Source organism: Dermacentor silvarum, chromosome 7 (assembly GCF_013339745.2).
Source record: "Dermacentor silvarum isolate Dsil-2018 chromosome 7, BIME_Dsil_1.4, whole genome shotgun sequence".
Lineage (NCBI taxonomy): Eukaryota > Metazoa > Arthropoda > Arachnida > Ixodida > Ixodidae > Dermacentor > Dermacentor silvarum.
Window position 1 is genome coordinate 7,858,555 of NC_051160.1, and position 16,499 is coordinate 7,875,053.

General features: G+C 49.6%; 1 protein-coding gene across 2 annotated transcripts in view; it reads right to left on the minus strand.

The window, feature by feature from the left end:
* Positions 1-16,499, minus strand: part of LOC119458430 (1,5-anhydro-D-fructose reductase-like) — a 91,373-nt gene that overhangs the window by 68,900 nt on the left and 5,974 nt on the right. Inside the window, exon 3 of one of the 2 annotated variants that reach the window (XM_049670135.1) lies at positions 13,654-13,920. The exons of the other annotated variant lie outside the window; for it this stretch is intronic. Within the exon in view, the coding sequence (XP_049526092.1) occupies positions 13,654-13,920 (267 nt within the window). The remainder of the gene's footprint in view (positions 1-13,653; positions 13,921-16,499) is intronic. 2 annotated transcript variants of the gene reach the window in all.

Sequence of the window (16,499 nt, forward strand, 5' to 3'; positions counted from 1 at the left end):
GTCGCGGCTTTTGCCAAGTAATCTAGCGTCCGCAAGTCGCGTTGCACATGCCCATGAGCCGCATTGGATGTGAACCTTATCTACTCTTTATAGAAGCAGCATGCTCCCTGAATGGATCATAATTACATCGGCTGGTTTGGCCGATGTAGACCGTGCCGCATCTGAGGGTTATTTCGTACACCACTCCAACAGAGCAACTGAGATAGCGCTTGGCGTGCCCTTTCTCGCGCGGTCGCTTCATTTGATCAGAAATGCAGGTCGGCTCTGGTCCCGTCCGTCATGTCCGTGTATCTTGTGTCGTGCCATTCTTATTAACCTTGAACAATGTACCAACCAGCCCAGCAGAGAGTTTTACTCAATTGGAGTAATTAGCGTAGACAAGGGGAAGAGAGGTCGTCCCCCCTTCTGCAATTTTTGGCGATCCCCCCCCCCCCCTTCTCTCTTTCCCACGGAACAGAAAGCTTCAAGAGGCGGGCTCAGGAAGAGCGACATGAATGAAAGGGAAAACTTGAATGTGAAAGCAAGTCGAAGGCTAGTGGCGGTGTGAAATGGGATGGGGGAGGGGGGGGGAGGCGTTGTCACGAGGGCGAATGCCCTCTCCCGTGCACATGAACAAAACGACTTCGCGTCGCGCCAACAACAAATAGGCGAAAGGTGCGTCCACGTCAGCTAGCGTCTGATTGGGGGAAAAGCGACTACATTAGTGCTTGTTGGGAGAAAAAAGGAATTTTGCTGGCCGGACTGGCGATGGCCGACACCTGGACATTAGCCATAAATGGGGGCTGGTGCAAAGAAGAGGGAACAGAATTAGAGGAAGCACAGAGGGGGTGCAATGAAGGAATGAAGGAAGTACACATATTAGGGCAATTTACTGAGACATTGGAGTGTGCTCCAATGGAATGCTAAGTCGCTGCTGCGGCGGCAAGCAGACCTGTCCCTGCACCTCATGCAGAGCGAGTATAGGGTGCTCGATCTGCAGGAGGTTTACGTACGAGCCGAGGAACTTCGCCTGCCGGGTTACGTTAGCAGCCAAACCTCCTGGATGCCTGCCAAGCCACCGCCTGCAGGACACCCCCAGGGTGAACCTCGCTGCGCCATCTATGTCCCAGGCACAGATCAACGTGGCCGACGTCACGGGAGGCCCGCTCAAATGCTGTGCCGTAACAGTTCGGCTCCGAGGGGTGGACACCACGGTGGCATCAATATACATACGTCATGCCCAGCAGTGGGATGCATCGATGCTCCTGCAGCTCGCTGCACGTCTCGGCAGCGATTTCCTGCTCTGTGGTGATGATTTCCCACCAACTGCACCTGCTAGCAGCCAGGTGCACAGCCGAGAGCCCTGTGACCAGATGCGCTGAGCACCACACGGATCACAATCGGATTGATGCCGCCTGCAGACGAAGCGCCAACCATCACCGGCGACAGAGCTGGCAGGGCATCTGCCAGTCGATCAGCAAGGCCAGAGGTGGTGCAAGGGCGTGGAGGCTCCTGCAGTCCCTCGTCGACGGACCGGCCGCAAAACAGCCAGTACTTACAGTAGCCATCTGCCTGGCAATCAGTGAGGCAGCTCTGGCAGAACAACTTGCCAGAGCTGCCTCACTCATCAGTGGAGCTCATCAACAGTGTGGACGCCGTCAAGAGAAGCACAGCCTCGGCAAAGCAATCGGCGATATACGGGCACCTTGTTCCGTCTTTGCAGTGCTTTGGTTTTCCGCAGATAATATCCGCTCTCAGATGCATCGTTGTCCTTGCTTTTCTGGATATCTGCGGCAGCAGTAGTATTAATGGTCGGACGTTGGTTGTTTGTGCCATGTAGGTTAGTTAATTCAGGTTTAATGGCGCAAAAGCGACAAAGGCCATGCTGCGCCAGCCACAAGGTATTAAGAAACGTAATGTTAGTGCAGCGAAAGCTGCCTTACCTTACATTCTATGTAAAAAACCGGCTCCATCTAAAAACTCGAACAAGTCAGACAATGTAGGGCGGGGTGTAATGGTATGTGTCAGTTATACAGATTCTGAAGAATTTTCCGTCTGTGTTTTTCTATATATGGACATGTCATAACAATGTGTATTACTGTAAGAGGTTCATGACACTTATCGCAAGTGGGCGGATCTTCTTTTCTAAGAAAGAAATTGTGTGTCAGATGTGTGTGCCCTATTCGAAGCCGACATAGGATCACCTCATAGAACCGTTGCTGGTGACTGCACGATTTCCACTCGCCAAGCAGGGGTTTGGTTATGTGTAACTTGTTATTTATTGATGCAGGAGTCCCATTCTTGTTGCCATTTTGATGTCAGGGCTTTACGAATTGCTCGGATACTTTCTTTGTATGGAATTTTTGAGTTAGTTAGGTCTTTGCGCGCTGTCATGGCCGCTCATCTATCTGCCGATTCATCCCCTGGTATCCCAACATGGCTAGGGACCCAGCAGAATCGTATGGTTCGTCCGTATTTGTTATTAACAACCATGTTTAGGATATCGCCAAGCAGTGGGTCACAGGCAGATTTTAAGTTTAAAGCTCTGAGTGCACTCAACGAATCGGTGTAAATGACAGCACTCTTCTGTTTGTCGGTGATAACTTTGTTTACTGCCGTCCATATAGCCATAACTTCGGCGGTAAAGACTGAAGCATAATTATGTATTCGAATGCTATTTTCCCAATTTTCCGTTACGGTTCTAACACCCACGTATTCTTGTGTTTTAGAACCATCTGTGTAAAATTCTATGTAATCTTAATATTTGTCTTGAATAGTGCGGAACTCTTGCATTATGTGTTCTTGTGGGGTGTCCTTTTTCTTTAAGTGAGTTAATGTCCAATCACATAGCCGTGTAAAATCGCACCATGGGGCCAGTCTTTGCGGCCTTTCAGCAACCTGCAGGACCTCATGAGGAATTTGACAGTATTCCTCATATCGTAAGACAAGTCTTACGGCCAGTCTTTGCGGCCTTTCAGCAACCTGCAGGACCTCATGAGGAATCTGACAGTATTCCTCATATCGTAAGAGAAGTGACCGTATCATGTTCGGTTTATTTGTGTAGTGTAACCGAGAGTTGCATTGTGTTACGATTTTGTAGCATATATGTTGTGGTGTTGACCGAATCCTCAGTACATAGGAAAGGGTTAGTAGTGCTCTGCGGTGCTGTAGGGAAGGCTCATTGCAGTCAACGTATAAACTTAGGACAGGCGATGTTCTGTAGGCACCGCCAATCGTAGGCCAAGATTATGAATTGGATCAAGTCGTTTAATGTAGGATTGCCTGGCTGCACCATGAACTACACTACCGTAGTCGAGAATGCTACGCACAAGGGACCGGTAGATACGTAGTAGGCATATTCGGTCCGATCCCCAGTGCTTGTGCGATAACACTTTGAGAATATTTAATGCTTTATTTGCCTTAATTTTTGTTGTGTTAATGTGGGCTAGGAAGTTCAGTTTTGTGTCAAATGTTACGCCTAAAAATGTGTAGTCTCGTTTGACCGGCAGTGTTGCAACATCCAGTGTCAGAACTGGATCGCAATGTAAGCCATGCTTCTGGGAAAACAGCACTGTAACGGTTTTGTGGGTTGAAAAGCGGAAACCATTTTTGTTAGCCCATTGTGTGAGATTATTTATTGTTATTTGTAGCTGTCTTTCACAGGTGGATAGGTTTGAGGCGCAGCAAGCCACTTGCAAATCATCGACATATATTGAATGCATGACAGACGATGGAATGATTTTGTTAACGGAGTTCATTTTTACTATGAAGAGAGTCGTGCTGAGAATGCAACCTTGTGGGACGCCATTTTCTTGTGTAAATGTGCGTGAAAGTGTTGTGCCGAGACGTACTTGAAATGTTCTATTTGACATGAAATCGTATAGGCAGTTTAACATTCTCCCACGAATGCCCAAATCAGCCAGGTCTCTCAAAATTCCATATCGCCATGTGGTATCGTGCACTTTTTCTAATTCAAAGAAAACCGCGAGGCAGTGTTGTTTGTGTAGAAACGCCTCACGTATTTCATGCTCTAGTCGGACGAGACGGTCAGCGGTGGAGCAGCCCTTTTTGTATCCGCACTGGTGCATGTCTATTAGCTTTCTTGATTCAAGAATGAATGTGAGTCTCATGTTTATAATGCTCTCATATGATTTGGCTAGACAACTTGTTAATGCAATGGGTCTGTAGCTGCTTGGAGGTGTTGCAGGTTTGCCGGATTTTAGAAAAGGCACTACTACTGCGTTTTTCCAATCTATAGGCATTACCCCAGATTGTCATATCTTGTTGACAAATTTAAGGAGTGCCTCTACCGATGTTTGAGATAGGTGTGCCAGCATTGTGTAGTGGACCCGGTCAAGACCTGGTGCTGTTTTTTTACCGGCCGATAGAACCCTGTTTAATTCCTGTATTGTAAGAGTGTCATTATATCGTTCCATTGAAGCGCCGGTTATGGGCAGTCTCTGTTTCTCAGCTGACTCTTGTATTTTAAAAATGTGTTTGTGTAATTCGCTGAACTTGAGATGTTGTAAAAGTGCTCGCCTAATAAGTTGGCCTGGTCTTCTAGTGTTGTTTGTGTGCCTGGACTTATGTGTACTCTCCTTTAAATTTTCTAAGCGGGTCCCGCATTTGTTTAGATGTGACCGAACTGTTAATTGAAGATACGTATTTTTGCCATGACGGATTTCTCTGCCTGACGCCGAACAAATCTTGCTTTGGCTTTGGCCTGTTTAAAGGCTAGGAGGTTGTTATAGGTTGGATACCTTCGTAAAATTCCCCAGGCCTTATTTTGTTGTTTTTTAGCTTTGGTACACTCGTCTGTCCACCAGGGATCTAGTTTTTTGCGCAAGATACCGGATGACTGAGGTATCGCTGTTTCTGCGGCTGAGATTATAACCTCAACGAACTTTTTATTGAGTTCGTGAACGCTCAGTTCTGGTGAGAACACCATTTTCAGTTTAGCATGCTCCATAAAAACTGGCCAGTCAGCAAGCTGCAGTTTCCACCGGCGTGGCTTAATGCCTAAGGTTGGTGGTGATGGTAAGAGTTTTATGATTGCGGGCAAGTGATCACTACCATATGGCGTGTCGAGGGCTTCCCATTTAAGATGGCTAAAAAGAGATGGTGGACAAAAAGCTAAATCTAAACAACTAAATGTGCGTGAAGTTGGTGAAAAATACGTCGATGCACCCGAGTTTAAAAGGCAGATATCATTTGACAAGATAAAATCTTCAATGAGCTGGCCTCTTGGGTCATTTTTCCACTGCCCCAAAAAGTACAATGAGCATTAAAATCTCCAACTAAAACAAAAGGCTCCGGCAGCTGGTCTGTTAAATTTTCTAAATCTTTAGTAGTAAAATAGGTATGGGGTGGAAAATATAGTGAACAAATGGTGATGATTTTATGAGACAGAACCGTGACCGCTACAGCCTCGAGAGATGTATTTAATTGGACATTTCGGGTAGCAGTGCCGCCCTGCACAACTATGGCGACTCCTCCTGACAGACGGCTGGAGTGTTCGCGGTCCTTACATACGACAGTAAAACCTTTCAAAAATTGTGTATTTTTGGGGCCTAAGTTCGTTTCTTGAAGGCAGAATGCAACTGGCGATAGCTTATTTATGATGTCTTTGATGTCACCTAGATTACGAATCAGGCCTCTACAGTCCCAATGGATGATGAAAGCCATTGTAAGACAAATAAAATTGTTTACTTATGTGCGTGTGAGCTAAAAAGTGATAGGTGACATGTAATAAAAAGATCACTACTCTAATCAAGGGCGGTAGCCGTTCAGGTTACCTGGCCCTTTTGCGGTACAGTTACAAGAAGTCTGTCGTTCTTGCTGCGCTCCAGGGAGCGCGGATATTTTGGCGTCAATGACGCCGGGGCTTTTGGGTCGACCTCCATGGCCTTCTCCGAGGCGCTGGACGATCGAGAACCAGGCGCCGAAACGCGTGTCTCGGGCCGTGGAGTTCGGTTTAACTTTGGGCCCTGCGAAACTGCGGTCTGCCGGCCCGTATTCGATGATGATGGAGCAGCACTGGCTGCTACCACCAAGGGGGCGGATGGAGTTTCTGCAGGAGTACCGCGCGCGGACCCTGTAGACTCCTGAAACCGGTGTGGTGCTGCCCCCTGCCACTCCGCACTGGCATAGCTAAGTTGAGGTAAGTGCCCCAACCTTTTCCTCGCTTCATAGAATTAATTTTTTATTTTACGGTGATTGCAATTATTTCTTTTTCTTTTTTCCAGCAAGGGCAGCTCCGTGAGTAGGCTGGATGGTCTCCCTTACAATTGGCACAATGTGCAGGAGCATTGCAGTTGTCAGAGGGATGGTCGTTGGCACTACATGTTTCTTTTCCTCTGCATGATTGTGATGCATGTCCGAACCTCTGGCACTTGAAGCACCGCCTTGGGTTCGGTATGTATGGTCGGACGTTGATTCTTAGGTATCCTGCTTCGAGTGATGTGGGCACAGTTCTAGTTCTAAATGGTAGTATCACGTGTTTTGTGAGGATTTGTTGGTCGTTTTGTCGGAGTGTAATCCTTTGTACCTTAATTACGTTTTGGTCTTGGAATCCTTCAAGGAGCTCTTCGTCACTAAGGTTTAGGAAATCTTCTGATATTACTGCCCTGCTTGTGTTGAGCGAGCAATGTGGAGAGATTGTGACTTTAATGTCACCGACACTGGTGAGTTCAGCGAGCTTTTCGCCTTGTTCTTTCTTTGTCAGTTCAAGGAGGAGGTCTCCGCTTGCCATCTTTGAGGCTTTATAGCCAGGTCCAATTGTGTTTGCTAAGCATTTCGATACTAAGAAAGGTGACAGTTTTCTTACGCTCGTCTTGCCTTCACTATGAAGGACATGGTACTTTGGGAAGGTGTCTAGGTCTGTTCGGAGGGTAAATTGAAAGATCGCATCGGTGCGACCTCTTTTCAGAAGCCGATCTGGGAGTCGGTGGAACGCTTCTGCCATAATATGGTTACCAAATTCGGCAGCGGTGGTAGCCACCTACCACGGAGCCCCACAATGGGACGCTACAGGTTACGAAAAACCTGCAGACGCCAGCTATGCACAGCCACTATAACCTAATGTACGTACCCAAGACTGGATAGATACACACGGTTAACCCTTGCTGCCTGGAAAAACGAGAAGTAAATGAAGTGAGTAGAAGACAGGAAAGATTGAAAGTGAGAGAGAAAGACGAAGGTTTGAGAGGGGGACAGGAAAAGGCAACTACCGATTTCCCCCGGGTGGGTCAGTCTGGGGGTGCCGTCTACGTGAAGCCGAGGCTAAAGGGGTGTGTTGCCTCCGCCGAGGGGCCTTAAAGGTCCAAACTCCCGGCATCGGCTCAACCCCTAGGATCCCCCTTTTCCCGGACACGGCTAAGCCACGCACGGTTAGGCACGGGAGGGTCCAACCCTCGTGTGCTCGGGTCCGTGGTGTCGCCACACACCAAACGCCTGCTTACGCAGACGCCCCTGCGGGGGTGCCATGTATGATTCTTTAAGGGTTAAATACTTAGTTCTGATAGCGGGGGATAGGGCTGTGGGCAGACGCTCTGCTACGTTGATTGCGCAGTGACGATGGGCCTCCTGTTTTCAGCACCGGTACTGGCTCGAATTCATTTCGCTTCGGTTCACGCATGAGCCTTCGTGGTCATCAGAACAATGAGTATTCGTTCCCTCGCCTGGACGGGACCGTGACTCTGTCGTGAAAATGAGGTCTTCGTGGACCCCTGGACTGTTCAGCAGATACGTTGTCGAACGGCGTGTTGCTATTTCAACCGTTCGCGTGTCCTGCACACTGTGCAAATGCTCTTTCGGTATGCCTGTGGCTACAGGAGCTACTACTTGTTCGTCCTTGTGCTTTTGACGCGTCTCTTAAGTCCAAGATGATGACATCAGTTGATAGCTGTCTTCGGCTCCATCATACACGTCTCTAACCATGTTACTGCCGGTTTTCGACACAATATTGTCTTCAGTAGGTACTTCCATGTCATTGATTGCTTTCTTTATGCCGTTCCTTCGTTTACCTTCACTGCAGCCATGGCTTGTAGCTTCGGTCTTACAATCTTTAACCGGTTGTACGTTTTGCAACGCTTCAAGGCACAAGAGTAATAAGATGGTCATTCCTACTCCAGAGATCTGCGACACGTCTTCACTGTTTACACTCTGTGTCATCTCAATAGCAAATCTGATTTTAGACTGTAGTGTAACCAGTTTATAACTGTAATCTACCTGAAGGGTATATTCTTCATATATTTCGTCATCAGGAGTGAGCACTTGAATCTTTCCATCAAGGAAACAAAGCCTCTCATGATGCATTTCGAGCCGGCTGCTCATGAGGTGCAGTTGAGCCGTTGTGGCCTCACTGAGCGCCGTGTCGATATCGTCGAAAATGAGGCTTACCGTCCTTCTGATAAGTGCCCTATCCATAATCAGCTCGGCCTCCTTGTAGCTGGCGGCTGTCGGTGGATGGATGAGGGCCGTCGGTAGCGTTGACTCCGCTCTTCCCGGTGAATCCATGCGTGGGCTCGTCGTCAGTCGGTCCTGGGGGCTGTTCGGTCGTTGATTAATACATCTCCCGGGTTTCGGCACCAGAAAATGTAAAACAAAGGAGTCGTCGCAGTAGAAGGGGAAGTTTATTGCCCTAAGTACCGTAACAACGCGTCCATACTGGCCGTTCGAATCAGTCCAGAAGCGCCAGATCATGAGCGAGCCGCTCCCGCTGAGCGCGTTAGTCGCCGTCCTCTAATATTTAACAGCGGGTATGTGAGGTTGTATTCACGAAACAAATAGTTCTCAGTTTGGTGTAGTTAAACCACGCAGGATCCAGACATGGTGAGGCAGAAGGCGTTTGAATTTTCCTCTTCAGCGCAGCCTAAGCTGCGCTGTATAGCCTCGAGTATACCTTAGCCATTGCAATTGGCGCTGGGTTTCGCGAATAATGCATGCCTCGCCATAACGACAGTCGGTAGATTTATTTGCGTAAGGGCTGTGCCATGATGTCGATAAAGGCAACTGAGGGTCACTATGAAACATTTTCTCCCTTGGAATTGATAGGCTCTCGATCTTCGCCACGAAACTGTTCTTTCAGGTGATTACTGTTATGGTATTCGTGAAGAATATACATACTATACGTGACGCACCGTCGTGTTAACAGCCATGAGCAATGAGTTTCCTGGGTGCCTGTTTCAGAGAAAGGTGAATGTATTAGCAAACGTTTTCATGCAAAATGCGCGCCTAACTCTTCCTTTTACACATTAATAAAGTACTCATATTTGACTAGAACAACTCACCATATTAATAAGAATCGATATAAAAGAATCGCTGCGCAGTTTCCTTCTAACACGCATTTATAATATTGATATCAAATACCAATACCAAGATTTTTCTTCCTTGTAAAATGCAATGTCTCTCATAACTAAGCACTAAGGGAATGTTAAGTGTTTTGCGGAGCACCATACACAACTTCGTGTGCTGAAATTGAAGACACTCTTTTTACGCAAAGTTTATGGACAGACAGTGCGCAAATACGCATTGCAAAACCAGTAGACCCCTTCAATCCACATAGCTGGCGATATCCACGCCGCAAATTTTCACGACTCGCGGTTTTGAAGAAGAAACTGCCGTTCAGGCATGGCAGTAAAAAGAAGCCGCCATATCCTTCAATAAGTACGGCAGCCGGCCACCAATACTCCAAGCATGCACGAAGAGAACGAGCGCGCGGAGCAGCCGAGCGAACGCCGTCCTGGCCGTGACGTCACTCGTAGAGGGCGCCACTCCAACTTCTCGCCGCTAATAGTGGGTTGGGGGCCAGAGGCCACATTTTCTTAACTTTTGACTGGTTGGCCGGATTTGTCATTGCAATGAAGCCCGGATGTTCTCGTTTGAGTGCCCCGATAGTGGCTCTGGCTTTTGGTTCAATGTCACTTGAAGGTCGCCGATAATGAGAGCTAAAAGCGTTTCATGTTTAAAACACATTTATTGCGAAGCTATGAAAAAAAAATCACAGACGATTACGATACCACCTAATGTGAAATTTGAGCGCAGGTCTAAACGTGTTTTCATTTCGCGATATATTGGCTGGCGCGGACAATCTGTCTCGCGCGGCACGTTGCAAACGGAGCGAAGTGTGGCGCGACTGCCTCGCTAATCGGGAGGTCGCGAGAAGCAGCGCCTGGTCGACGCGGGGGCGCGATTCACAGCAGCCGCCGCTGACAGACTTCCGCGCATAGAGCGCTTTGTTCCCATACAGACGACGCGCGCCACTCTGGCGCCTTCTCGTCGCCATCTTCGCCGCAGAGCCCGTCTTGCGCGGCACCTTCTCACGATTTCGCCATGCCCACCTCCTCCGCTTTCCTCCTAGCGCTCTATCGTCGCCTTCCATCTTCCGCTGCGCTCCCCGTTCGCTCTTTCATATTTCACTAGGCTCGTTCGCTCGGTTACACCGAGGGCGCCAACACCGACACTCGCCGCAGGAACCGACGCCCAAGAGCTGCGCTCTAAAATGGCGCAGTATCGCCCGAAGGGCGAAGCATCGATTGCAATAGCGAATTACTTACGAAGAGGGGATAGTAATTTTATCGGCCGCATAAACTTGTAAACATTGGCTTACGAACTAAATTAACAAGCGTGGTTGTTAATTCAAGCCGCGCCGCGCAATTAACAAGTATGGCTTGATTGTGCTGGCCGCCTACCTTTCGGCCAGCGCCTGCCATCGCGCACCCCCATAGCAGAGAAAACGGAAACAGAAGACACAGAAGAACAGACGGGGGCACGATCGGAAGACGCTGCCTCAGGACATCGAGACGACGGCAGAGTGCCCGCGCCCGCCGAGGACGGGACCCCGATGAGCCGAAGTAACTATCGGCCGACGGCGGACAAAGGGTGCCGCCGCCGGCAGAGAGAAGCACCTTCCGACGCCTGGATGTGGTCTCCTCGGGCCCCGTCTTGCGTCAGCGTACCCGGAGCGCACGCAAGCAGGGCCCGAATCCCGCAATAAAGTCGGCCAATTGGGGAAGCCCGTTGATATTGCCGTGGGCGGGATGACAGCCGAGTGACAGTGTTTTATTGCGATAGCAATTATAAGGACACTCCAATCACATTTCTGCCGTCGTCGTCGCCGTGAGGTTCCGTATAAAGTCCAACGGCGATAAAATCGTCGCCGCGCGCCGTATGTTGTACGTGCGAGTGAAAGGTTCACGGAGAGTGAGCGCACGGCGGAGAGCAAACGCGACGTCTTTCGTCGTGCGAAAAGCCGTGGGGGGATGGGAGGGAGGGATGGGAGGCGACGTTTAGCTGCGGCACCAAATGCGTATCTTGCGACCGGGCGCAAGGGGAACTGGCGACTCAATCTCCAAAAGAACTTCTTGGGCAAGTTGGTGCTGAGATTTCCTAGGTATACTTGAATGTGGCGCGAAATACAGTTCGTGAAAAGGGGACTGAATAGAGGAGACAGTGAAGCGCCAATGCAGTGTTTCCTCTTTTCTGTCCCCTTTTCACGAAATTTATTTCGCGCCACATTCAAGTATACCTAGGAAAGACTCAATCTCCCACGCGAGAGGAAGCAAGCGGGAAGGCAGCGCAGAAGGAAGGGGGCGCGGCTTCTACTCTGCCAGCAATTGCGTACTTGTACTTTGCGCGGCTTCGGCCTGTCGCGCGCACCGTATCTTGAAAGCGATCTCCATACGGCTTTTACCTTTGTATGCGCTGTGCTTTCGTCGCGCAGTTTCCGTTGAAGCGATAGACCCCACGAACCTTCGGTGGCTGCGCCGCGCTTGCTCACGCCAGCGTTTTGACAGTGATTTGCGGTCATCGAGTGTGATACTGGCGCTGCAGTTGGCATGACGCGGCAGGGAAGCGGTGAACAGCATCGGCACAGAAGTGTGGCTCGTCATCTATGCTAAAACGCCAAGAAGAATTCAGACGTTGCGAAGGGCTATCGCACGCGTTCCCGTGGGCTCCAACTGCATGTAGCGAAAGTATATTCTTCCGTTCGCTCACGGATGTTCGCTTTCCTCCCGCGGAATTATCACATGCTGCGACCTAAAGCACACGGCACGGTGCAAGTACGCGCGTTACGTTGGTATACCGAGTTCGTGACGAAAAATGAAAATGCTGCGCGGGAAATGGGCCAAGAACCGCCTTCTGCGCTCTTTATTATCGCGCTTCACTCGTTTTTCTGGCGTAAGGCCGCGTACCAAGCACATTCAGTTGCATTTGTTTTGCTTATCACTTTTTTGTTTTTTAGCGAATATATAATTTTTATTCGCCTTGAAAGCGCAATTCAACCTTCGTGTCTCCAAAATGTGGTACAAAATATATTGGCGTTTCTCTTAACAATTGCACACGTGCCACTACAGTGTGCGCCTCTTCATATCGTACACCGAAACAGACCGAATTGTGTTCTTTCACAGTATAGGTCTAGATAAATTCAACTGAAAAATTCAGTATATATATATATATATATATATATATATATATATATATATATATAATACGACGGGGCACTTTGCCACTTTTTTTTACGTCGGTCTATATTCCGGATTTTACGGTAGGCCCAAAAGGGTTTCAACTTTATTTGGAGTGTAGCTGACAAAATGACATATTGGCAAAACGCAGCAAACGCATTCTGAAAAAAAATGTCACAGTTTCGCCCTAAGGGCGAAGCAATGAACGCGATAGCAACACAGCAATGTCATACGAAGTAAGGTGAGCGGCTTTGGTAGCAATATGAATTGTAGTAAACATGAGCTGATTAAGTAAGCAGGTGTGCTGCGGCGTAAGTAGACCGACATGAAGAGAGACTCGATGACCACGAGAAGGCGCGTGTGAAACGGTGGTGATGAGAAGCGCTTCCCGTGGGCAGCGCGTGTGAAGGGACACACCTGTAGCGCTGCACTGCCGATCCGGGCAGCATTGCATGTGTAGCGTGCGTTGGAAAATGTGGCCCGACTATTACTAACTGAATGAACAAGCGTGGTGTGAGCGCGCACAAACAAACACGAATAGATCGCACTGAATGACTGCAGACAACGACTGTCAAAACGCTGGCAGCAAGCATACGCCGCAGCCGGCGAAGGTACGTGCGGTCTATCGCTTCACCGGAAACTGAGCGGCGAATGTACGGCGCATAAAGGTCAGAGCCGTGTGGAGATAAGAGACGGTGCGAGCGAGCGACGAGCGCGGTTGTTGGCAGAGTGGAAGTGCGCCCCCCCCCCCCCCCCCCCCGCTCCCTCCGGCGCTGGCTTCCCGCTTCCTTGCTTCCGCGTGGGAGATTGAGTGCGTTCGCTCTCCGTGATAGCGCGCGTCCCCGCACGCTTCCGCTCAGGCATACGGCACGCGGCGAAGATTTTATCTATAGGGAACCTCACGGCGACGGCGACGGCGACGACGACGGCAGAAATCCGGTTGAAGTGTCCATATAATTGCTATCGCAATAAAAAGTTTACACTCTGAGGAGCATCCTGTCCCCAAACAACGATCATTATCTGCCTCGCCTACGCTTCCTTTCTTTAACACTCTGCGCCACCGTGCTTTGCGCTCACTACTTTCCTGTCTGATAAGCTGATAGTATCCTGGAAGTGTTAAACACGCAAGGTAGATGGCGATTATCGTTTCGGGACAAGATCAGCTTTTCCCGGGTGTGCATTAGTTTCGCTGTCGTCCGAAGCCTCTCACCCTCCACGTGTCGAGGATGTCGGTCTCGTCTACCGCGGCGGGCGTCGCCGACTCTTCCTCCGACGTGGGGCTGTCGGGTGACGCGTCAACGTCCGGCAGATCGCTCTGCTGGTGTGCGTCGCCGTGGCGGCGGTGACTCTTCTTGAATGCGCGCTCGTACACCGGGAAGTGGACCATGTACAGGTCGACGAACGGCATCTGCAGCTTCTTGAGGGACGAGCGCAGGTACTTGCGAACCTTGTCGCGCCGGTTGCCCTCGCACGGAAGCTGCGAATGTGGCGACATCTTCATTTTGCCTGGAGAGATTTAGCTAGTAAGCGAATGTTTACACGGCCGTTAAAACTAATATCCTTACTTCGTGTAGCTGCCTACTAATTTGCTATCGCAATCGATACTTCGCCTTTGCGACGTTTTATAATTTCATTATAATGGGATCGGTGAACTGCGACGTTTGTCAGTGTGACGTCATGGATATTTTTTGTTCCTATTTGGACCAATGTGGCGCCGTGAAACCGCTTCAAAGGCTCTATTCTGGACATTCCGCCATTTTCTTCGAAGCGTGACGTACGCGCGACGCTTACACAATGGCGCCGATAGCCCCGATTTGCTTTCGTAACGTGACGCAAATTTGACGTTTCGCCTAAGAAACTGTAATGTAGGCATTGAACATAGCGTGGCTGATAAAGCAAAACAGTTTTCCTCCCCAGTAAAAATAAAACAGCTAGCTCAGCGCGTACGATTATTCCATCAAAATCGTTTCTCGCTTCCGTCGTCTGCATGCGCGCAGGCTGTCGTCTGCTTCATTAGCTAGGATGCGTGTCCTCGGGAAACGGAATGAGTCATCGTATATTGGCGCCCACGCGCTTGCTTTCTACCTTGAGACAACATACGCGACCTGCCAGTGATGATCAGCGCACGCTCTAGGCCGCGTTATCGCTATCTCGTGATCCGCAAGTGACTCAGCCCGACTCGTCTGGCTGAGAAGCCGCCGAATATCATCGATAGCGTTGCGCGCGCCACAGGTATCCGCTTGAGCGACGCAAACGACGGCACTGCCATCTCTTGTGCACTTCGCTGCTTACTCGCTCCGCGAGAGGAACCTTCAAGTTGCCGAACCACGGCCGCCTGGATCGGCGCGCGCGGCGGGGTTACCAACGGCAGGAGCGGTGGTAGAATAGGAGATGTGGTCAAACGAGCGCCGCAAGCGCGTTGCCGAACCACGGCCGCCTGGATCGGCCGCGCGCGCTGATCCAGGCGGCCGTGGCCGAACCTATCGAGTTTCTACAGCGGTCGCCAGGGGGCGACAGAGGTTTTATGGGCTCAAAAACGCGCTTCGCAGGCTTTCGCTGTGCTGTAAAGGTCGGTTATTGTTGCAAATTTTGTGGCTTTAAAACGTTGTTTTTTTTTAATAGCTTGTAGAGGCTGTCTGCCGGCCTTGCCTACAAAAATGAGGGTATCAGGCTCTATGGAGCTTAAATATTTCTAATAAGCGCGGTTAATCTCGACAAGACTGACACAGAGCTGTGATAGCAAGGGACGCCGCGTGTATTTTTCTGGAAGCGTGAAAATTCTTACCGGCAAGTGCACAGCGTAAAAAACAATTTGGTTTTCACGTCATTGTGGGTAGCGTTGGGCTTATGGGCATAGTTGATTTATGATCGCCTGGCTGTAACTAAATTTCGTTGTTGCGCAGTCAGCTGGCGCCTGCGCCAGTAGCTTCGTATGGCGAGTGCAAACGTGCACGCGCCTACGAAATGCTGGAGGCTGCAAACGACGAGAGTAGACGCCGTTATATCTAGACACGCCGAACACGCCTTCGTGTTCGCGGCCGACTTTGCCCGGCCACTCTGAGCAACAACGAACAGAAACGGCGTGAAACATGCAGTAAGTGAAGCCGCGGTGACCGTTGTGGACGCGGCGCAGTGGACTTCACTTGGGATGCACACTGCAGACAGATCGCACACGCTTCTACAGGGAATATCATGGTGGCTGCGTCGATGAACTTGGATTTTAGTATCAGCCGGTCCTCCCAGTGATTTTATATTTCAGTGAGGTCCTTGCAAATTGACGGTTACTCGACCCAACGTTTTTCATTAATTATATATATATATATATTGGTGAACACGCCAACAGTAGTTTTGGTACGACATTAAATACTGTTTCTGCATAGTCGTATATGCTGATAAAGATATTTTATTCATATTGTAATGAGGAAGAAGAAACAAATGTACTCGATCGTGGACATATGAAAAATATATTCGTTTCAAGCGTGATTCATTTGTCAATGGCACATTAGTCACCATACAGTTCTCAGAACTAGTCTACATGCGGCAAAATAAAGAAATAAAACAATCGAATAAACAAGTCTGAAGTCACGCTGCATGCGTAAATCTGCGCGAATTAAGTCCGTTTTAAGTGACGGTAACTATGCTGTGGTATTGAAGACCTCCCTGGTGTACGGCACTATGACGCGAAGCTCTTTCTCAAAAGTCGGAGACGTAAAAATACCGTTTGAATGCTCGCGACGCCCGCCGGCTACGTACTTTCAAGTACGGTGGAGCGTAGACGTGAGCCCAGACTACACCCGCTGCCGCCTCACGCAAAGCGGCGGCAACTCGAGAGCCGTCGCGTCACCGTTTGGCCACCTGTCTCATTCTACCACCGTGGCAGTGGCCGCGCGGCGACCGCGACGAGCCGAGTTGCTGGAGAATCGAGGGCCGTGGTGTGACGTCACAGTGCGGCCACGGCTCAAAGTGCGGCGAAGGCGAAGAGGCGAAAACCTGGCGTAATATCGCTACAAAAACAGTGGAACCAGATGGCATGGGTTTCGCCGTGGATATTCAACT